Here is a 23,120-nt window from a genome sequence, read left to right as displayed (position 1 = left end):
ATGACACCTGGAGTATTGCGTGTAGTTTTGGTTTCCTTACCTAAGAAAGGATATACTTGCCATAGAGGGAAAGTTCACCAGCCTGATTCCTGGGATGGCAACAAAGGGTCACAGTCTCCGGATACGGGGTAGGAAATTTAGGACCGAGATGAGGAGAAATTTTTTCACTCAAAGAGTGGTGAACCTGTGGAATTCTCTACCACAGAATGCTGTGGAGGCCAAGTCACTGAATATATTTAAAAAGGAGATAGATAGATTTCTAGACACAAAAGGCATTAAGGGGTATGGGGAAAATGGGGACTATAGTGTTGAGATAGAGGATCAACCATGATCATATTGAATAGCGGTGCAGGCTCAAAGGGCCGATTGGCCTACCAATGCTCCTATTTTCTATGTTTCTATGGTACTTAGACTCATTCTAGGCTAATCCTGAGGAGAGTTTTTCTTGGGGAAACCCTTGATCTATATTTGGACTCTACAACTTCAGACTCTTTGTCTGCCCGACTCGGACTCAGACTTAAATTCTGACTTTCTCTTGGTCTTGTTTCTAGTACATCTGATGTAGTATTTGCGACTGTTACTCCATTTATAGCAAGACTATCTGACTCATCAGAAATAATCGAATCAGTCCAACTTTCAACTCCTTCCAGATCTGTAAGTAAAATATGATCAATGTGAACAAACCTAATCTTTCCGTGATTAAACATCTTGACCAAATATGTGCGAGGACCATATAACTTCACCACTCTTCCTGGTAACCACTTTAACCATTTATGGTGATGGTTCTTCACTTAATCTCCTGATTCAATTTCACACTTCCCTTTCATACTCTACCTCTATCATGATTCTCTTTCTGTCTTAATTGTTTCTCTTCTACTGACTGTGCCAAGTTTGGCAACGAGAACTTAGTTTGAGGCTGTCATTTGAGAAACAACTCTGCTGGTGTTCTACCAGTAGTTGTCTGAGGTGTATTACGATAAGTAATCAGAAAATTTGCTAGTTTGTAATCCAATGACAACTGCCGTTTCCTTGGATTTGGATCCATCATTTGCTTGATGAGGGCATGTTTTACAATTTGTACTGTGCGCTCTGCTGCACCATTTGAAGCAGGGTGGTACAGTGGAACCTTGGTATGTTTCATACCATTTCTGCTCATGAACTGTGCAAATTCTTCTGAACAAAATTGTGGTCCATTATCAGACAAAATTTCTTCTGGGAGGCCATATGAAGAAAACCAACTTCGCAAATTGTCTAGTGTTTTATTTGTTGTTATTTTCCACATCGGAAACATCTCTACCTACTTCGAATGGCTATCAATTACAATGAGCAATTGTTGTCCTTCTAGCTCAGCAAAATCTATATGTAACCTTTGCCACACTCTGCGAGGCCATTTCCATTGCTGTAATGGTACTGATGGTGATTTCTTGCTTACTGATTGACATGTTGTATTCTGACTAATGATGTACTCTATATCTTTATCTAGACCTGGCCACCATAAGTAACTGCGATGATCTTACTGAATGGCAGAGCAGGCTCGAGGGTCTGTATGGCCTATCCCTGTTCCTATTTGTAATGTTCTTATGTTCAACTCTTGGTCAAGCCCATTCCCAGGTGCCGGTCATGAAGATCTCTTAGTGATTTGGACATGAACTTATTTGGAATAACCACTCTTCCACATGATACAATCTTTATCCATTGATAATTCATTCCTATGAATGAAGCATGGATGAATCTTTTCCTCTCTTACCTGGTTTGGCCAGCTATTTGCTATGTAATCATACACTTTTGACATAACTAGGTCACGTTTGGTTGCTCTACCAATCTCTTCAACTGTGACTGGCAGTTCATCAATGTATGAAAAATAGAATACTTCCCTATTGGGTGTAACTTGTGATGGGGATGGCAACCTGGGCATAGCATCAGCATTACTGTGATCAGCTGATCATCTGTATTCAATGTCATACGTAGCTGCTGACAATATCAAAGCCTATCGCTGTATTCGGGCTGCAGCTAATGTTGGAACTGGGGACTTTGGATGGAGGACTGCTGTCAGGGACATATGGTCAGTAATGATGGTAAACTTACGACCATACAATAATTTGTGGAACTTCTTGACCTCAAAAATCAATGCTAAAGCTTCCCTTTCGATCTGTGCATAATTACGCTCACTGGCATTGAGAGTGCATGAAGGAAAAGCAATTGGTCTCTCCTCCCCACTATGCAGTACATGAGAGATCACTGCCCCAACTCCATACGGAGAGGCATCACATGTTAGCTTGATCTCATTAGATACATCAGAGTGAACTAACTTGGTACTCTCTACCAACTGGCTTTGCACACTTTGAATGCTGTGTCACATTCTTCTGACCACTTCCAATGGACCTGTTTTTTAAACAGCTCATTCAGTGGATGTAACACTGTAGCCAAATTTGATAGGAACTTCCCATAATAGTTCAAAAGACCCCAAAATGATCGAAGTTCAGTGACATTCTTGGGAGTGGGTGCATTTCTGATTGCATACAGCTTTCCCTTAGTTTAATGTAAAACACCTTTGTCTACTCTGTGCCCTAAGTACACCACTGAGTTTTGAAATAACTCACATTTGCGAGCAGTCACTCGTACTCTGTGCTTCTCTAGCCATTTGAGCACTTCATTCGATACGTTATTATGGATTTGCTTGTTTGGTGCTGAAATGAGTATGTCTTCTAAATAAAATACTACCCCTTCAATGCCTTGCAAAATCTGCTTCATCACCCCTTGGGATATGGTGGGGGTGGAAGACACTTCAAATGGTAGCCTATTAAATTGATATAGGCTGAGATGAGTATTTATAGTCAAGCATGACTGGGACTCCTCATCGACTTCAAGTTGTAAGTAGGCATTTGTGAGCTCTAACTTTGAAAACATCTAGCCACCTGTCAGCGTTCTGTATTGGGTAGATTACCCTCTCGAACCTGGTTTACGGTTACTTTATAATCACCACACAACCTTACCTTACGGTCTGACTTAGGTACAACAAAAATGGGTGTAGCCCAATTACATAGATCTATCTTAGAGATAATGTTCTCAGTCTATAGTCTTTTGAGTTCTTGTTCAACTTTCTCCTTGAGTGCGTATGGTATTGGACGTGACTTGCACAGAACTGGTCTTGCATCCTTCTATACCCTGACACACGCCTTGAAACCTTGGACCGGACTACCTGTTTCGCGGAACACCTTTGGATACTGTTTGATGACATCATCCTTCAATGCAAATCTCGTTTCAACACGAAAAATCTCATTCCAATCCAGCTTCAGTGATCCCAACCAATTTCTTCCTATTAAGGCAGGCTTGTCTCCTTCCACTACTAAGAGAGGCAAACGCTGAAACTGATCCTTATATTTCACAGGTACGGTGATACATCGTAGAGATGAGATTTGCTCTCCTGCGTAGCCTAGCAGCTCTATCTTAAACTTCTCTCGTCGAAACTCACACAACTTGTCGAGATATAACTGTGCAAATAGACGTTAACAAATATGATGTGATTGGGATTACGGAGACGTGGCTCCAGGATGATCAGGGCTGGGAACTCAACATCTAGGGGTATTCAACATTCAGGAAGGATAGAATAAAAGGAAAAGGAGGTGGGGTAGCATTGCTGGTTAAAGAGGAGATGAATGCAATAGTTAGGAAAGACATTAGCTTGGATGATGTGTAATCTATATGGGTAGAGCTGCAGAACACCAAAGGGCAAAAACGTTAGTGGGAGTTGTGTACAGACCTCCAAACAGTAGTGGTGATGTTGGGGAGGGCATCAAACAGGAAATTAGGGGTGCATGCAATAAAGGTGCAGCAGTTATAATGGGTGACTTTAATATGCACATAGATTGGGCTAACCAAACTGGAAGCAATACGGTGGAGGAGGATTTCCTGGAGTGCATAAGGGATGGTTTTCTAGACCAATATGTCGAGGAACCAACTAGGGGGGAGGCCATCTTAGACTGGGTGTTGTGTAATGAGAGAGGATTAATTAGCAATCTCGTTGTGCGAGGTCCCTTGGGGAAGAGTGACCATAATATGGTGGAATTCTGCATTAGGATGGAGAATGAAACAGTTAATTCAGAGACCATGGTCCAGAACTTAAAGAAGGGTAACTTTGAAGGTATGAGGCGTGAATTGGCTAGGATAGATTGGCGAATGATACTTAAGGGGTTGACTGTGGATGGGCAATGGCAGACATTTAGAGACCGCATGGATGAATTACAACAATTGGACATTCCTGTCTGGCGTAAAAATAAAAAAGGGAAGGTGGCTCAACCGTGGCTATCTAGCGAAATCAGGGGTAGTATTAAAGCCAAGGAAGTGGCATACAAATTGGCCAGAAATAGCAGCGAACCCGGGGACTGGGAGAAATTTAGAAGTCAGCAGAGGAGGACAAAGGGTTTGATTAGGGCAGGGAAAATGGAGTACGAGAAGAAGCTTGCAGGGAACATTAAGGCGGATTGCAAAAGTTTCTATAGGTATGTAAAGAGAAAAAGGTTAGTAAAGACAAACGTAGGTCCCCTGCAGTCAGAATCAGGGGAAGTCATAACGGGGAACAAAGAAATGGCAGACCAATTGAACAAGTACTTTGGTTCGGTATTCACTAAGGAGGACACAAACAACCTTCCGGATATAAAAGGGGTCAGAGGGTCTAGTAAGGAGGAGGAACTGAGGGAAATCTTTATTAGTCGGGAAATTGTGTTGGGGAAATTGATGGGATTGAAGGCCAATAAATCCCCAGGGCCTGATGGACTGCATCCCAGAGTACTTAAGGAGGTGGCCTTGGAAATAGCGGATGCATTGACAGTCATTTTCCAACATTCCATTGACTCTGGATCAGTTCCTATCGAGTGGAGGGTAGCCAATGTAACCCCACTTTTTAAAAAAGGAGGGAGAGAGAATACAGGGAATTATAGACTGGTCAGCCTGACCTCAGTAGTGGGTAAAATGATGGAATCAATCATTAAGGATGTCATAGCAGCACATTTGGAAAATGGTGACATGATAGGTCCAAGTCAGCATGGATTTGTGAAAGGGAAATCATGCTTGACAAATCTTCTGGAATTTTTTGAGGATGTTTCCAGTAAAGTGGACAAAGGAGAACCAGTTGATGTGGTATATTTGGACTTTCAGAAGGCTTTCGACAAGGTCCCACACAAGAGATTAATGTGCAAAGTTAAAGCACATGGGATTGGGGGTAGTGTGCTGACATGGATTGAGAACTGGTTGTCAGACAGGAAGCAAAGAGTAGGAGTAAATGGGTACTTTTCAGAATGGCAGGCAGTGACTAGTGGGGTACCGCAAGGTTCTGTGCTGGGGCCCCTGCTGTTTACATTGTACATTAATGATTTAGACGAGGGGATTAAATGTAGTATCTCCAAATTTGCGGATGACACTAAGTTGAGTGGCAGTGTGAGCTGCGAGGAGGATGCTATGAGGCTGCAGAGTGCTTTGGATAGGTTAGGTGAGTGGGCAAATGCATGGCAGATGAAGTATAATGTGGATAAATGTGAGGTTATCCACTTTGGTGGTAAAAACAGAGAGACAGACTATTATCTGAATGGTGATAGATTAGGAAAAGGGAAGGTGCAACGAGACCTGGGTGTCATGGTACATCAGTCATTGAAGGTTAGCATGCAGGTACAGCAGGCGGTTAAGAAAGCAAATGGCATGTTGGCCTTCATAGCGAGGAGATTTGAGTACAGGGGCAGGGAGGTGTTGCTACAGTTGTACAGGGCCTTGGTGAGGCCACACCTGGAGTATTGTGTACAGTTTTGGTCTCCTAACTTGAGGAAGGACATTCTTGCTATTGAGGGAGTGCAGCGAAGATTCACCAGACTGATTCCCGGGATGGTGGGACTGACCTATCAAGAAAGACTGGATCAACTGGGCTTGTATTCACTGGAGTTCAGAAGAATGAGAGGGGACCTCATAGAAACGTTTAAAATTCTGACGGGTTTAGACAGGTTAGATGCAGGAAGAATGTTCCCAATGTTGGGAAAGTCCAGAACTAGGGGTCACAGTCTGAGGATAAGGGGTAAGCCATTTAGGACCGAGATGAGAAGAAACTTCTTCACCCAGAGAGTGGTGAACCTGTGGAATTCTCTACCACAGAAAGTAGTTGAGGCCAATTCACTAAATATATTCAAAAGGGAGTTAGATGAAGTCCTTACTACTCGGGGGATCAAGGGTTATGGCGAGAAAGCAGGAAAGGGGTACTGAAGTTTCATGTTCAGCCATGAACTCATTGAATGGCGGTGCAGGCTAGAAGGGCTGAATGGCCTGCTCTTGCACCTATTTTCTATGTTTCTATGTTTCTATGATTCCGGTACTATGCTCACGGATGCACCAGTGTCGATTTCCATGGATATCCTGGTTCCTGCAACTTGGATGACGATACTTCGTGAATCGTTGTTAGGTACCCTCGTGCTCCTGATGTGATGTATCTCCAAAACCTCCTCGACTTGCTGCTTCTCTTCAATGCTATGTACTCTCTGGCAATTTCTACTACTAGCATTGAACATCACTGAGTGGGCAAATGCATGGCAGATGCAGTATAGGGCCCAAGTTTCCACATGATTTGCGCCTGATTTTTAGGAGCAACTGGTGGAGAACGGACTATCTTCGAAATCGCAATTCTCCACATTTTTTTTTCTGCAGTTCTAGTCAGGTAGAACAGTTCTACTTTGGAACAGAATTTTTTCTTCAAAAGGGGGCGTGTCCGGCCTCTGACGCCTAATTTGAAAGTTTCCACAGTGAAAACGTACTCCAAACTAACTTAGAATGGAGCAGGTGAAGATTTTTGTAGAACTGAAAAAACCTGTTCTACGCATTAAAAAATCAGGCGCAGGTTACAAATCAGTCGTCCAGAACGAGGTGGGGGGGAGAGGTGGGGAAGGGAAGTCATTAAATTCTACAATAAATCCTTATTTATACTTCTACAAATATTATACAAATAAATCCAACCTGAATAAACATTTATAAGTAAAGAAAAGATTAAATAAACCATCTTCCTACCTGTGTGAAAGTTCTTCAGCCAGCCTCACAAGTTCGTTCGTTCCCGACGGCGGGCGGGCACAACCGCAGCGGCGGGGGGGGGGGGGGGGGCAGGAAGACGTTCCCGACGGTGGGCGGGCACAACCGCAGCGGGGGGGGCAGGAAGACGTTCCCGACGGCGGGCGGGCACAACCGCAGCGGCGGGGGCGGGGCAGGAAGACGTTCCCGACGGCGGGCAGGAAGGAGACAGTGAGAAGGCTGCAAGAAGCCTCAGTGCTGATGTGCTGATGGCAATGTGCTTTTATTAAAAAAATTTCAAAAATTAAACAGCTACAAAGAACTACAAAAATGGCCGAGTGCCAATGTTTCCTTCACACTGCGCGTGCGCGAACGCTCCAACGTGCACGCGCAGGGTTGCCGGCAGGAAAAAAACTAATTTAAATAGTACCCGCCCCCTCCCACTTACAAAATCGGCGTGAGTGTAGGCTCCGCCCCCCTGGGCGCCGCGCCAAACAGACAAGGAGCTGCAGGGCGCTCCAGAATCACGAGTTTTTTGTCAGGCGCCGTTTTAGGCGCGAAAAGCAGGCGCCTAGCTCGGAGGGGCGCCCGTTTTTTATCGTGTGGAAACTTGGGCCCTTTAATTGGATAAATGTGAGTTTATCCATTTTGGGGGCAAAAACACAAAGGCAGAATATTATCTGAATGGCGGCAGATTCGGAAAAGGGGAAGTGCAACGAGACCTGGGTGTCATGGTTCATCAGTCATTGAAAGTTGGCATGCAGGTACAGCAGGCGGTGAAGAAGGCAAATGGTATGTTGGCCTTCATAGCTAAAGGATTTGAGTATAGGAGCAGGGGGGGTCTTACTGCAGTTGTACAGGGCCTTGGTGAGGCCTCACCTGGAATATTGTGTTCAGTTTTGGTCTCCTAATCTGAGGAAGGATGTTCCTGCTATTGAGGGAGTGCAGCGAAGGTTCACCAGACTGATTCTAGGGATGGCTGGACTGACATATGAGGGGGGACTGGATCAACTGGGCCTGCATTCACTGGAGTTTAGAAGGATGAGAGGGGATCGCATAGAAATGTATAAGATTCTGACGGGACTGGACAGGTTCGATGCGGGAAGAATGTTCCCGATGTTGGGGAAGTCCAGAACCAGGGGACGTAGTTTTAGGATAAGGGGTAGGCCATTTAGGACAGAGATGAGGAGAACCTTCTTCACTCCGAAAGTTGCTAACCTGTGGAATTCCCTGCCGCAGAGAGTTGTTGATGCCAGTTCGTTGGATATAATCACGAGGGAGTTAGATATGGCCCTTACGGCTAAAGATATCAAGGGGTATGGAGAGAAAGCAGGAAAGGGGTACTGAGGGAATGATCAGCCATGATCTTATTGAATGGTGGTGCAGGCTCATAGGGCCGAATGGCCTACTCCTGCACCTATTCTCTGTGTTTCTATGTTTACTATTCAGTCAGCACGCTTTAGCAAGATGCTCAGTTTTCTTGCAGCAGAAACATTCTGCCTTCACATATGGACAGTTTTGAGCAATGTGTTGTCCCAGGCACCAATAGCATCACTTCAATTGATTGTTACCTTGGCCAGTTGCTGAGGCCTTGGAGCCCTACTGTCTTTTACTTTTAACCTGCAGGTGATTCACCTTGGATGTCTGATGACTGCAAATAGCGCAAAATCCTCGGGAGTATTGATCGGCCATATCCATTAATGCAGCTGTCTGACAAGCTAAATCAAAAGTCAAGTTACGGGTTGTCAACAACCTTCTTCTGATTGCTTCATTTTTTATCCCACAAACAAAGTGGCCATGCAATGCTTGGTCCTGAAAGTTTCCGAAATGACAGGGAATGGTTAGCTTTTTAAAGCTACAATGTACTCACTGATACTCTCATCATGTAATTGATCTCATGTTCCAAATCAATAGCTTTCAGCAATTCTCCATCAGTGGCGTGTCCTTTGGCTTGAAGGGAACAAGCACATTTTTCAGGGTTTCATACACCTCGAGGCCTGCTTGAGTCAGGAAAATAGCCAGTTTTCTTTCTAACCACCTGGTTATGGTTTTCACCATCAGGGATTTTGACGATACTATTTGCAGTGAAAAACATTTCTAGCCGCTCCACAGGTGCTGTGCAAGTCAGTCACCATGGGGTCAAGTTTTGGCCGCCCGCTAGAACGGCTCACATCGGAGAGGCCCGCCTAATTTATAGAACAAAATTTGCGCCGAATACTTACCTCGCGATTCTCAGCTAGCTGTAGGCCCAATTCCACCTCGGCGCTGCGCAGCAGGAGCTACAGCCGTGGGGGCGGAGCTGGGGGCGGAGCTGGGGGCGAAGCTACAGCCCTGCGCCGAAAACAATGCCGGCCACTGCGCGCGTGCGCAGTAGCTGCCGGCATCCTGTCTCCGCGGCGACGACCCTATCCCAGGCTGAAGGGACATCACCCCTATCCCCGGCCGAGTGGCCTGCGCATCTTACCTCGGTGGCGGGCCCGCCCGCCCGGCCTCTCGTTGGGGGCGGGCCCCGCCCGAAGAATCGGCTGCGTGCGGAGCTTCTTCGTCATCTTCTCTCTTCCCCCCGCACCCCCCCCCCGTCTTCCTCTCTTCTCCCCCCCCCCCACAATCTTCTTCTCTTCCCTTCCTCTTCTCTTCCCTCCCCTCTTCTCTTCCCTCCCCTCTTCTCTTCCCCCCATCTTCTCTTCCCCCCCCATTTTCTTCTCTTCCCCCCCCCCCTCTTCACCTCCCCCCTCTCTTCTCCCTGGTGCTGCAGTAGGTGAGTAGAAATTATTTTTTATTTATTGTGATTTTTAATTTTTTTTAATTTTAAATTTTTTAATTTATTTGGATTGATTTATTGGTTTATTTATCATTTATTATTGAAAAATAAAATCCGTTCTAAAATGAAACTGTTCGAACTCACTAGAACTGGAGCAAACTAAAGGCCGAGAATTGCAATTTCTAAGATACTCCATTCTAAACTAGATGCTCCAAAAAAATAGGAGTAACTCAGGCCGAAACTTGACCCCCATGGAACTCACCCAAGCGTCCTATTATTCCCATTGGTGTGGCCATCTGGACTCTGATAATTCAGACAAGTGTGCTTGAAATTTACCTTTGATTTTTAGCTGCGCTGCAAATCTAAGAACCTCTCAAGCTCTTTCTGCTGTTTGGCAGGAATCATCCATCAACACTAATTTCAGCTAAGGAATCTGATTTTCCCATACTCGTCATCAATGTGATATATTCTTTACGACATCACAAACACACACAGACTACAAGATTGCTCTACAGGAAACTGTTATGTGACATTGTCACATGATCCTTTTATTGTATTTACAGCAGTAGTTGCATTACCAGAGTAGTTCACTGAGTGGAGCAGTAGTCCACCAGGAGCAGCTCTATATTACACTTGCGTGGCATCAATCTGAGACTGCATGAGAACAGTCTGAGACTCAATGCCACCAATCATTGACTGCATTATCGCACTAAGACATTGCGTGGCTTCCACCTGTGCTGCCATGGATGCTGCCACCTCTGCCATAAGACGCGTTATGAGGTCTAGGTCCCCACGGTTTCTCTGGGAGTGCACCATTCTTTGCAGAGTGGAATTGATGGGCTCCATGGTGTGCGCAGAGCTCTGTGCAATGTTGGAGGCAAACTCCTCCACGCTCCTTACCATTGCCGAGAGGCTCTCGGGCACCCTTGCCATTGCACCTATGATCTCCATGTACATGCCCATTACCCTTCTTGTGAACGCCTCCCCATCAAGGTCTGCATCTGAGTCCTGTGCAGCAAAACTCGCCCTCCAGGGAGCTGGCTCCTGAGCTACTCTTTCCCCTTGGCCTTGCTGCAGCCCAAATGTTCCCAGTGCATCACACATGCAGAGCCTTCTAGTAGCCTAACCTCTAAGAAACGCGTAGTGCCAGTACCTGAGGTGGGGCCTGCAGGTGAGACATGCAGTGATGCGGTACTTGGGTCCTCCTCCTCGTCCCGCCACACTCTTACTGGAAGGTTCAGGGACAGGCTGGTTATCTTGTTGATGATTAACTGAACGCATCAAGGCACGACTCATGCTAAGATGAGGGCAGGAGGCAGGAACGGAGCAAAGAATGCAGACAATATCAGGAGCTGGAAAGTGGGAAAGGCTTGTGGTGTGAGGGGGAAGTGGGATGAGAGAAGGAGAGGGGATGAACATACCATTGTTACTCCCAAGGGGATCAACGTTGCCGACGGCCATGGTGCCCAACACCTGGTGCCCATTGAGTCTCAGCAGTCGCTCCTCCAGGTCTGTAAGGTGTTGGATATCCACATCACCCCCGTCTGTTCTTTGCTACTCCCTCCTATTGTGGGCCATCTTGGCCTGCAGGAGAAAGGAAAGTATGCGAGTGAGAGTGCAACTATGTGTTTGGGAGATGTGCCTGCCACAGTTGAATAGCTGTGATTGTAGGCAAGGCGTGAGATGTGGATGTGAATTTTAGTCGGTGTGGGTGAGTGGTGATGGTGTGGTGGTTTGTGCAATGTGTACAGACTGTGATTCAGATGCTGGTATCGAGGACCCGTTGAAGCATGTACTCACCCTGACCACCCAAGTGTGATCGTTGAATATTTTCTAGCACTGTGTGAGGCTCCTGATGACTACACTGCTGGCCGAGACATCCTGGGCCACTTCCCTCCACATTGCCCTGAAGACCTGGGGCAATGGCCTCCTGCCAATGGCTGGGAACAGCATTGCCCTCCTTCACTGTGTGGGAAGGGATTTACTCGGTCATCCACACTTCTAAAGCACCAGCTAGTTCACACCAGGGAGAGACCATTCACCTGCTTTGAGTGTGGGAAGGATTCATTCGGTTATCCAGCCTGCTGACACATCAGCGAATTCACACTGGGGAGAGGCTGGTCACCTGCTTCACGTGTGGGAAGGGATTTACTCACTCTTCCAGTCTGCTGACACATCAGCGAGTTCACACTGGGGAGAGACCGTTCACCTGCTCGGAGTGTGGGAAGGGATTCACTCAGTCACCCAACCTGCTGAGACACCAGCGAGTTCACAAGTGACTGCAGGGCTTGGATTCTGCTGTTATTGCTGCTGGTATTCACATCCCTACTGATTCGTGTTCATTCTGTTAGTTGCCGTTGGTTTCTGCTGATATTAATAACCCTTCAAGTAGGCTGGAATTTAATATTTTGATATTTCAAATAACAGTGTGTCAATATTTAATGTCTCCAAGATAAGAGGAGACTAATTGATGTCCTTTACTGACTGCTTCATTTTTGATCGAGGCAGAGAAGCGGTAAGATATCGGGGCCCAGGAGAGGCCAGGGTTCGGGGCCCAGAAGAGGCGAGGGACCAGGGGCAGCACGGGCCAAACCACACTGCAATCTATGGACAGTAAAAGAATGTATAGCACTAGGTCCGTGCAGCAGAGCTTGGTCTCCAGTTGTCTTGGTTAACCCTTGCCATAGATCAAGACCTAGCTCTGTCAAGCCCGTGTGGTGGCTGGTCTGTAACGACCACCCCACGTTAAAAGAATCCATGCACAGGCATCTTTCACCCTTCAGTATGTAGTTCGAGATCTAGAATGTCAGGTCCTCATTGAAACACCTGTGAACCCATCCCTTTTTGGTGTGGAAGCAAGTCATCCTCGTTACGAGGGACTGCCTAATACTTTACTACTTGACCTTCACTTCAGTCCTGCAACCAGTGCCTCTAATGCCTGATCACTGAAATGGCAAACTCTCTCCCTGGGAATGGGATCAGCCATGAGAATAATAGGTTGAGTTGCTTGTAGGTTGCCTTCAGAGCCAGCAGTGTTGAGAATGAGGTTGTACTGAATGATGGAACTTCCCATTTAAGAGCTGGAAGGAGCCAGTGTGAATGCATTGCCCCTGAAATTCATTATCGCTCTGCTGGTAGAGCCCCTGTAGCACCCCAGTGAGGTCATTAGCAGTTGATTAATGCTCCAGTTCTTTCTTGGATCGCTAAAAAGCAATTTAGTGGGCGATTAGAATGATTAGTGCCTGCCGCTACTTTTTCAAGTGTTCAAAATTTGGGACACGACCAAATTTGTAGCCCAGAGACTACAAAAGCAAGGAAGTTAAGCTAAAACTTGAGAAAACACGGGTTAGGCCTCAGCTGGAGTATTGTATCCAATTTTGGGCACCACACTTTAGGGAGGATGTCAAGGCCTTGGAAGGGTACAGAGAAGATTTACTAGAATGGTAACAGGGATGAATGACTTCAGTTAGACGCAGAGACAAGAGAAACTGGAGTTGTTCTCCTTAGAGCAGAGAAGGATAAGGGGAGATTTGATAGAGGTGTTCAAAATCATGAAGGGGTTTAATAGAGTAAATATTGAGAAACTGTTTCGAGTGGCAGAAAGATCGGTAACCAGCTGACACAGATTTAAGGTAATTGGTAAAAGAACAGAGGCAAAGTGAAGAAAAAAAATGATGCGGCGAGTTGTTATGATGTGGAATGCACTGCCTGAAAGGGTGGTGGAAGCAGATTCAATAATAACTTTCAAAAGGGAATTGGATATAAACTTGAAGTGGAAAAATTTGCAGGGCTGTTGGGAAAGAGCAGGGGAGTGGGACTAATCGGAGAACTCTTTCAAAGAGCCGTCACACGATTAATTGGCCAAACGACCTTCTGTGTTTTATCATTCTATGATTCTATGATTGAGCTAATTATTTTACCATTCATATAATCAATGTGCAGTTCTTACATGATAATTATTTGGAATATCATAAATTGGAGCAAGATAGTGTTCTTAGTTGTTTACACATTAATTGAATTTTCCATGCTGTTGAGGTCCGATCTGTGGCTAATTGAATACATCCTAGCCTGTCTAAGCATAACTATATGCAGGATGAATTTGTTGAACCAAGATACTTCAATATCATTATAGACATAATAAAAACATTGAGCAGGAAGTGGATATAATTACATTTTATACAAAACAACAAGCACATGGCTGTGGCAGTGAAATAATTGAGGTTTCTATTTAAGTTAACAAATAGATCTAGTCGATTTCATTTGAATGTGTTCTGTTCTGGCAGAAATTTAGCTGTGAATGTGAACACAACACCTGTGGAGAAAGTTGTGATCGTTGCTGCCCTGGATTCCATCAGAGCCCATGGGAAGCTGGAACCTTTTACAGCAGCAAGTTTTGTGAACGTAAGTAAATGAACAAACAGATCATTCCGCAAATGGATATTTATCATCTGGAAAAAAGTCTGTTACATTCACTTAAATATATCATTTGATCTGATGTTTGGAGAAAACCATATGAATAAGAACATATGAAATAAGAGCAGGAGTAGACCATTCGGCTCCTCGAGCCTGCTCCGCCATTCATGGCTGATCTGATCTTGGCCTCAACTCCACTTTCCTGCCTGTTCCCTGTAACCCTTGACTCCCCTATAGCTCAAAAATCTGTCTATCTCCGTCTTGAATATATTCAATTACTCGACTTCCACAGCTCTCTGGGATAGAAAATTCCAAAGATTCTTGACCCTCTGAGGGAAGAAATTCTCTCAGAGAATAACAATGTTAATTTAATGTTGATTAATCCTCCTACACAGTCTAGTAACAGTATTGTTTATACTGCATTAGAAAAAAACTGCTGCATTTATTGTAGATGCAATACCAAACCAAGTTATCAAAAGGGTCATAAGCCTCAAGCCAACAATTTATTATTATTCTAAAATGGCAGACGGCCTGTTTTAGAAGTGCTGTTGTACAACATTCATTAAAAAAAATATGAATTGAAAACCCAAAAGTAAAAATCCTTCCAGGTGTGGGTGAAATGATAGTTGTTCAATTGTGCGAGCTTCTCCACACGAAAGGAGGAAAAATATTGGTCTGGCTTTTGCTGTGGCAAATCATCTAACGGTGTCTGTCGCAGTTAGACTTGCCTTTGCATGTTTAGGTTTTAAATTTTTTTGTGTGGCAAGTTGCAGAAAATGCGAGCTGACATCGTCGCAGTGAGAGAAACCGGGCATCTGAGACCCGAATGGAAAGGGCAAGCAACTGTATATCTTCTTAACCAATCAGATTGATGGATTCAGAAATAATCAGAGGAACAACGGAGAAGGAAGTATAAATTAGAGTGTGTGAATTCAATGACAAATCTGGTACAGAAAGAGAAATAAAGAGAGAGATTAAGAGTGAAAAAAGAGACAGAAAAAAAGTCCTTTAAAATTTTTTTTTAATTGATATTTTTAAAATCTTCAACAATTCGGGCTCTATTTTCCTCTTTGTCGATTTTTGGTGCCCAGGAGGATGTACGGCCGATTTTTTTTGTGCCGGAAAAAAAATACAATTTTTACCAAAGTAAAATTTAATTTTGGCGCTGCAGTACCCAAAGTTAAATCTGGGGGTGGAGCTTCAAGTGTGCGCTGAAAAGTCAGTGAGCATGCGCCGAAAAATTTAAAAAACTTTCCACGTGTCGGGTGTGTCCGTGCATCTACAGTGAACTTCTTGTCTAGACCAGCAGCTTGTTCGGATCGGAACTGGATCTGGACATTTAAATTTTAGCTGCAAAAGATGGATCCAAGGGAAGGAGAAGGACAAGGAAAAGGGGAGGGGGAAGGGCCAAGAAATTTCTAGCAGAAGAAATTGAGCCCCTGGTAGACATCATTGAGAGGAGATGGGATGTGCTTGAGAACAAAGGGAGAATGGGGCAAAAGAAACTGAAACCATCTCTACTAGCAAAACTTGAGGAACAAGTTGCAGAAGAGTTCAGTGCAGTGGCAGCAATTGGCAGCATCAACTGCTGACACTCACTTTCCAATCCCCAGACCAAAGTCAGATAGACTGCCGGGGGTTCATCCATAGGCTGAAGAAGAGTCTGACACTGAACCCGGGCCTTCCACAATGCTGTCTGTTAGGTCTGTCTCTCGCAGACCACCCCACCAACAATAAATGTGCCTTTGCGCAGAAAGCGTAAATAACCTTGGGGTCATGGTGAGGAAGCAGAAGTCTGCGACAATGGGCATGAGTAGGGGTAGAGGCAACAACAGGGGCGCACTGTGCTAAGGTCTTTGAATAAGGAGGAGAGATGGCTGCAGCTAGAGTTTGTTTGTTTGTTGCTGCTACTTGTTGTATTGTTCATTATAAAGTTTAAAGTTTGATACAAGATATTTTATTTAATTTAAGTAAAACTCTACAAATGTTTAATAAACCTAATTATTTTTTAAGCAGAATACTGCACATTATTTTTTGAATTAAAGCAACATAAACCAACACAACATTACGTACATACGATGTACATTATGTTTTCACACTAACAGGTTAACACCGTTTAGCCTTCGGGCAGCAAAACGATCACGGATTAGCTGCTGACTTAAGTCTCTAGCTAAGGCTATCGGTGCACGAGGCCGCCTCCTCCGCCATCGTCCTGCAGGTTGAGGTGATGCCATGGGTTCATCCTCCTCCTCCTGCTGCTGGTCCTCCTTGTCCTCCTGCTGCTGCTGCGCCTCCTCCATCTCCTCAACCTCGTTGTCAGCCTCCTCGTTCTCCTCTTCCTCTCCCCCTCCCCACCCCCTTCTCCCCTCAGGAGGCTCTTCAATGTCCAGGGCATCGTTGTGCAGCACGCAGCACATGACAGTGAACTGACCAACGTGGTGAGGGGCGTATTGAAGGTAGCCTCCAGAGTGGTCCAGGCATCAGAAATGCTGCTTCAGTATGCCAATTGTCCATGCTATGATGCTCTGTGTCGTTATGTGTGACATGTTGTACCAACGCTCTGGCTCAGTGCGGGGATTGCGTAGGGGGGTCATAAGCCAGGTGGCGAGCCCATACCCTTTGTCCTCGAGTAACTAGCTATGAACTTCTATCAGCTCATGAAACATGGCAGATATAATGCTCTCGCATAGGATGAAAGCATCATGGATGTTACCCGAGTATTTGGCATCCACTGCCTGACGAGCTGGACATTGAGGGAATAGAACCCTTTCCTGTTGCGATAAACTTCGGAGTCATCCAAAAGTGCTCTCAAGGTAATGTGGGTACAGTCAATCACACCCTGTACCTTTGGGAAGCCAGCACTTCTGGAGAACCCCACAGCCCTGTCTCGCATTGCCTGCATGACCATAGGGAAATTGATGAACTGGTCCCTTTTGGCATACAGTGCAGCAGTCACCTGTCGAATACAGCAATGTGTGGCATGCTGCGAGATGCAGCACATGTCCCCAGTTGCTGCTTGAAATGAGCCGGAAGGCAAGTGCTGCAGTGACCTTCACTTCCACAGGTAAGGCAGTTGTTGCCACTTCCTGCCACTTCTTGGCTGTATGGCTGACCTGTTTGCTGGGAGATCTCGGTGATGACCTCCTTTCTAAATCGCAGCCTGCAAATACAATCTGCCTCACTTAGTTGTAGAAATGAACGCCTGTCCCTGTAAATTCGATTAGGGTATGTGTTGTGTAGGCATGCCTGTTCACTGTGTGATGTCTGTAACACTGTTATGCCACATTGAATGTACCCTTGTACTGTACACACCTTACCGGTACACATGAGGGTGCTGTTGCTGGAGACCCAGGGGTTGCCTGCACATGGCAGGTAACCCAGTATAAAAGGGAACTCACAGCTTGTTGTCGGCACTCAGGAGCTGCTAATAAAGGACTGCAGGTCTGCACAGTTTAAGTACCATACCCTGCCTCGTGGAGTCATTACTAAAGGTGCCTACATATACCACAACTGGCGATGGGAATACGAGATCACGAACTACACGCTCAACATGTCTAACCTCAGCAACTTTCAGCAATTTACAGAGGGGGAAGATTGGGATGCTTTTGTGGAAAGACTGGATGACTTCTTTATAGCCAACGACCTGGACGGGGACACACCGGCCACACTACCGAACAAATGCAGGTCGATCCTGCTTAGCAGTTGTGGGCCCACCATCTACGGTCTCGTCAGAGACTTACTAGCCACGGAGAAGACAACCGCCAAGAGCTATGAGGAACTTGTAACAATCATACAGGAACAACTAAAACCGAAAGAAAGCATCCTCACAGCCAGGCACCGGTTCTACACTTACTGGCGACCTGAGAGCCAAGAAATTGCCAAGTATGCTGCACACTTAAGACAACTAGCTGCGCCGTGTGAGTTTGCCGACCATGTTAATGAAGCACTAAGGGACATATTTGTCATCGGAATCGGCCACGACGGCCTCCAACAAAAATTGCTCTCGGCTGACATCACGGTCACCCTGCAGAAAGCAATCCAAGTGAGCCAAGCCTCCATGGTTTCGGCCTGCGACTCCAGGCGAATACTAACCCAGGACTCTAAACCGGCGAGCGCAGTGCACCACATGGACACTTCGAAAGGCAGAAATGCTGCCCCAAGCAACCCTGAGCCCGCCACATGGGGCAAACCGGATGGCCCTGTGCTGGCACTGTGGAGGAAACCACAGGGCCCACCAGTGCTGCTACAAAGACTATGCATGCAAGGGCTGCAAAGAAAAAGGGCACCTTCAGAGAATGTGCAGAAAAGGCTGTACTCACTGTGTCTCTGATGAGTTGGCTAATCACCGGGGCTCCGACACAGATGAAGATGAAGCTGCTCAAACCCTGGGAGAAGAGTATGGAGTCTTTACCTGCTCCACTGGAAGTTCTCCGTGGATGATGGAAGTGGACATTGATGGGGCGAGCCAGTCTGTGATGAGCCAAAAGACCTTTGAAAAAGTTTGGAGGAATCCTGCCACTCGACCAAAACTGTCTGCTGTCCAGGCAAAGCTGCTCACCTATACCAAAGGTAAAATCCAAATTGTTGGCAGCGTAGACATCCAGGTCTCTCAGGGTGGCGTGTTGCACAAACTCCCCCTGTGGATTGTAGCCGGCGAAGGTCCTACGCTGCTGGGCAGGAATTGGATGAACCGGGTCCACATCAGGCGAAGTGGCGTTGTGGAAGAAAAGAGCACCACCGCCTGCCTGCAACAAGACCACAAAATGGCTGCAGCACCACAAGCATGTGGAAGAAAAGAGCACCACAACCTACCTGCAGCATCCACAAAATGGCTGCAGCACCACAAGCAAAAAGAGCACCACAGCCTACCTGCAGCAAGACCACAAAATGGCTGCAGCACCACAAGCATGTGGAAGAAAAGAGCACCACAACCTATCTGCAGCAAGACCACAAAATGGCTGCAGCAGACCTGCAATCAAAATGGCCTCCTCCATGCCACGAGTCAACATGGAGGAGCATCATGTGACATCGAGCGGCCAATCGGATTTGAAGGCTCCCTTAAAGGAGACCGGTAACCAAAAAGATTTACAGGGGAAGTTCCAACTATTTGAGTACACGTACTTTAAAGCTAAAGATGCAATAAAAGGGTGCAAGTACGAAAATGTATGCAATGTAACCATGAATTGTAATGCTGGTTTAATTAATGTGACTAATGAGCTGAATGCAGGACACTGCCAAAGGACATTGGGTTCTACAGGGACCATGCTGATACCAATGGAATCCCCCTGTGGAAGACCCCCAGGTACAGCAGGCAACCTGACCATGTAGCTTTTGGAACGAATGTGATGCCCCTTGCAGGACACACACACAGGCAGTGGGAGCAGACCCACTACAGGGACAGTGGTGAATGGACAGCCCAGCCACCACCGATGGCAACCTGCATCACACCAGCCCTACAACCCCTGGCCATCAGGGCCAACACCAGGAACATGAGGCCAATACCCTCCAGCTTCCCTGGAATGACCTGACCCTCATCCTCATTGGTGGACAAGGAGCCCACCCAGTCTTGTGGCCCTGCCCACCACCCCACAACTATCCACATTACAGAATATACACACCACCCACTGCTGCGGTGACCGATCCCACAACAGTGACACCAACTTGGTTTGTGAGTGAGGGAGGGGAAATGTACGAGGCCAGCCTCAAGCACAGGGTTCACATCTGGCAATCACACAACCCTCACCACAACCTCCCATAGCCCACCGTTGATCACCTCCCCCGGTCATGACAACAAGGATATGAAAAATGCTCAGGGGGGAGTATTGTTGTGTAGGCATGCCTGTTCACTGTGTGATGTCTGTAACACTGTTATGCTCTATTGAATGTCCCCTTGTACTGTACACACCTTTTCGGTACACCAAAGGGTGCTGTTGCTGGAGACCCAGGGGTTGCCTGCACACGGCAGGGAACTCACAGCTTGTTGTCGGCACTCAGGAGCTGCTAATAAAGGACTGCAGGTCTGCACAGTTTAAGTACCATACTCTGCCTCGGAGACTTATTACCAAAGGTGCCTACATATACCACAGTATGGCCTCCTCCTTATTAATGCCCGAGCAATCTGGTCTCGTCGTAGCCATCGCTTCCTCAAGCCATGCATGTAAACCAACTTTACAACATGAGGCATAGTAAAATGTACACCCATAACTATTATTCTTAACTTTATTATTCTTGTTCTTGTAAGACTTACTGAAGCATAGCACACATACCTTTGCTGGGTGACGCCCTAGCAGAACAGACCACACCCTGGACTGTGTGCATGTGCAACACTAAGCTCTGTCTCCATGGAGACGTGACGCACAGAGATTTATGGCATTTAATTATAGCTTGTGCCGAAATGCCTACATTTGCTGCTGTGTTGTGCCTTCCCCGATGCACAGTTTGGAGTGCATGCCAGCAAGATCGCTCCCACGGCCGGACAGAAACACAGGAGCTCGACGCTTGGATTCCACCCCCCGCTCCCCCCTGCCCCCGGGCTTCTTTACAAGCTGAGCCCGGGAGGTGGGGTGGGGAGGGGGGGGTGGCGGGAGGTGGAATCCAAGCGCCGATCTCCTGTGCTTGTGTCCGGTCGAGGGAGCGATCCTGCATTCGGCCGGCACTCCTCCGACCCGTGCCTGGAACCCCGTGAGCAGAAATTCAATGATGTGGAGTCACAATTTGACCATTCTCAAAAACATTCTGTGGGAAAACTGAACTTTCCGAATTATTTTCCGAGTTCCCTCTGCAAAAATCATCTTGAATTTTTGTTTTAAATTCTCTTCCCTCGCTCCAAAAACTCAAGAAATATACTCAGTGCCGATTTCCTTAAGTTAACGTAGGGTATTTCTGATCGGTACTTAAGGCCACTGTGCGCCGCCCTGAAAAAATTGTTGTTGGTGAAAATCGGTTAAAGGGCCAAAAACGGTGCGGAAATCAGTTTTCAACCAGACCTGCACCAAAAAATTTTGCGTACAAAAAAAATGGCACTGACAGTCACCGCTGGCGTACAAACTTTGAGGAAAATTGTAAAATCATGATTACTCCAAAAAAAATCAGTGGACTCCAAAAAAACGGCGCCCAATGGTGGCGAAAATAAAGCTCTTAAATCCCGAAGGAATGAGACTTTACACTTTTAATAGTTAATTTTCAGGGCAAGTGAGGTTAGTTGGCAGTAAATGACAGTTATCATGTTGTTAAAAGGGTACTTAAGCTTGTAATAAGACTTAGGGGCCGCATGCTCTTGGTGACGAGACTCGAGGTGCTCAGCGCCCTCCCGGATGCTCTTCCTCCACTTAGGGCGATCTTTGGCCAGGTGCCGGTGGGGATGCTGCACTTTATCAACATGCTGAGGTGCAGAGGGACCTGGGGGTCCTTGTGCATGAATCCCAAAAAGTTAGTTTGCAGGTGCAGCAGGTAATCAGGGAGGCGAATGCAATGTTGGCCTTCATTGCAAGAGGGATGGAGTATAAAAGCAGGGAGGTCCTGCTGCAACTGTATATGGTATTGGTAAGGCCGCACCTGGAGTACTGCGTGCAGTTTTGGTCACCTTACTTAAGGAAGGGTATACTGGCTTTGGAGAGGGTACAGAGACAATTCACTAGGCTGATTCCGGAGATGAGGGAGTTACCTTATGATGATAGATTGAGTAGACTGGGTCTTTACTCATTGGAGTTCAGAAGGATGAGGGGTGATCTTATAGAAACATTTAAAATAATGAAAGGGATAAACAAGATAGAGGCAGAGAGGTTGTTTCCACTGGTGGGGGAGACTAGAACTAGGGGGCACAGCCTCAAAATACGGGGGAGCCAATTTAAAACTGAGTTGAGAAGGAATTTCTTCTCCAAGAGGGTTGTGAATCTGTGGAATTCTCTGCCCAAGGAAGCAGTTGAGGCTAGCTCATTGAATGTATTCAAATCACAGATAGATAGATTTTTAACCAATAAGGGAATTAAGGGTTACGGGGAGCGGGCGGGTAAGTGGAGCTGAGTCCACGGCCAGATCAGCCATGATCTTATTGAATGGCGGAGCAGGCTCAAGGGGCTAGATGGCCGACTCCTGTTCCTAATTCTTATGTTCTTATGTTCTTATCAAGGAGGCTTTGAGTGTCCTTGAAATATTTCCTCTGCCCACCTGGGGCTCACCTGCGGTGTAGGAGTTCCTTAAGGCCTGTTACCGCCAGAAATTGGAGTGGACTGGCCGTCGATTTTTTTTGTGGAATAGCCGCCATTTTGAAAATTGCCCACCTACGGTATCCTGGGGTGACTCGCTCTCCCCACTTCTGCCCCGCTGCTGCTGATCCATCCTAAGTCCGTCATCAGAGCATGCACCGCCAATGTCCCCCCCCCACCCCCCCACGAACGCGAAATTCCGCCGAGAAAATGTTGCTGCCGCCGCTCGGTGCCACCAATAACTATTTCTCTCTGTGCACTGTGCTTGCAGTGTGTTCAAACTCGGGTATGGCTGCCATTGTACTGCATATGGGATCCTGGGCTTCATAAATACAGGCATAGAGTACAAAAACAAGGAGGGTATGCTAAACCTTTATTAAGTAGTACTTTGGCCCCAGTTCTGGGCACCACACTTTAGGAAGGACTTGAAGACTTTGGAGAGGGCACAGAAGAGATTTACTAGAATGGTTCCAGGGATGAGGGATTCGTTATGTGGATAGACTGGAGAAGCTGGGAAGAGAAGGCTAAGAGAAGATGTGATAGAGGTGTTTAAAATCTTGATGGGTTTATATAGAGTAAATAGATAGTAACTGTTTCCAATGACTGAAAGGTTGATAACCAGAGGGCACAGATTTAAGGTGATTGGCAAAAGAACCAGAGGTGACATGAGGAAAAACATTTTTACACAACGAGCAGTTAGAATTTGG

General features: G+C 46.3%; 1 protein-coding gene across 2 annotated transcripts in view; it reads left to right on the top strand.

Annotated features, from left to right (window-relative positions):
* Positions 1-23,120, top strand: part of lama2 (laminin, alpha 2) — a 693,080-nt gene that overhangs the window by 259,732 nt on the left and 410,228 nt on the right. For both annotated transcript variants that reach the window (XM_070885262.1, XM_070885261.1), the window contains exon 7: positions 14,080-14,197. In XM_070885262.1, coding sequence (XP_070741363.1) covers positions 14,080-14,197 — 118 coding nt within the window. The remainder of the gene's footprint in view (positions 1-14,079; positions 14,198-23,120) is intronic.

The sequence above is a fragment of the Pristiophorus japonicus genome, chromosome 7, assembly GCF_044704955.1.
Source record: "Pristiophorus japonicus isolate sPriJap1 chromosome 7, sPriJap1.hap1, whole genome shotgun sequence".
NCBI classification, from domain to species: domain Eukaryota; kingdom Metazoa; phylum Chordata; class Chondrichthyes; family Pristiophoridae; genus Pristiophorus; species Pristiophorus japonicus.
Note: the sequence above shows the minus strand (reverse complement) of the source record. Positions and strands in the feature narration are given on the sequence as shown.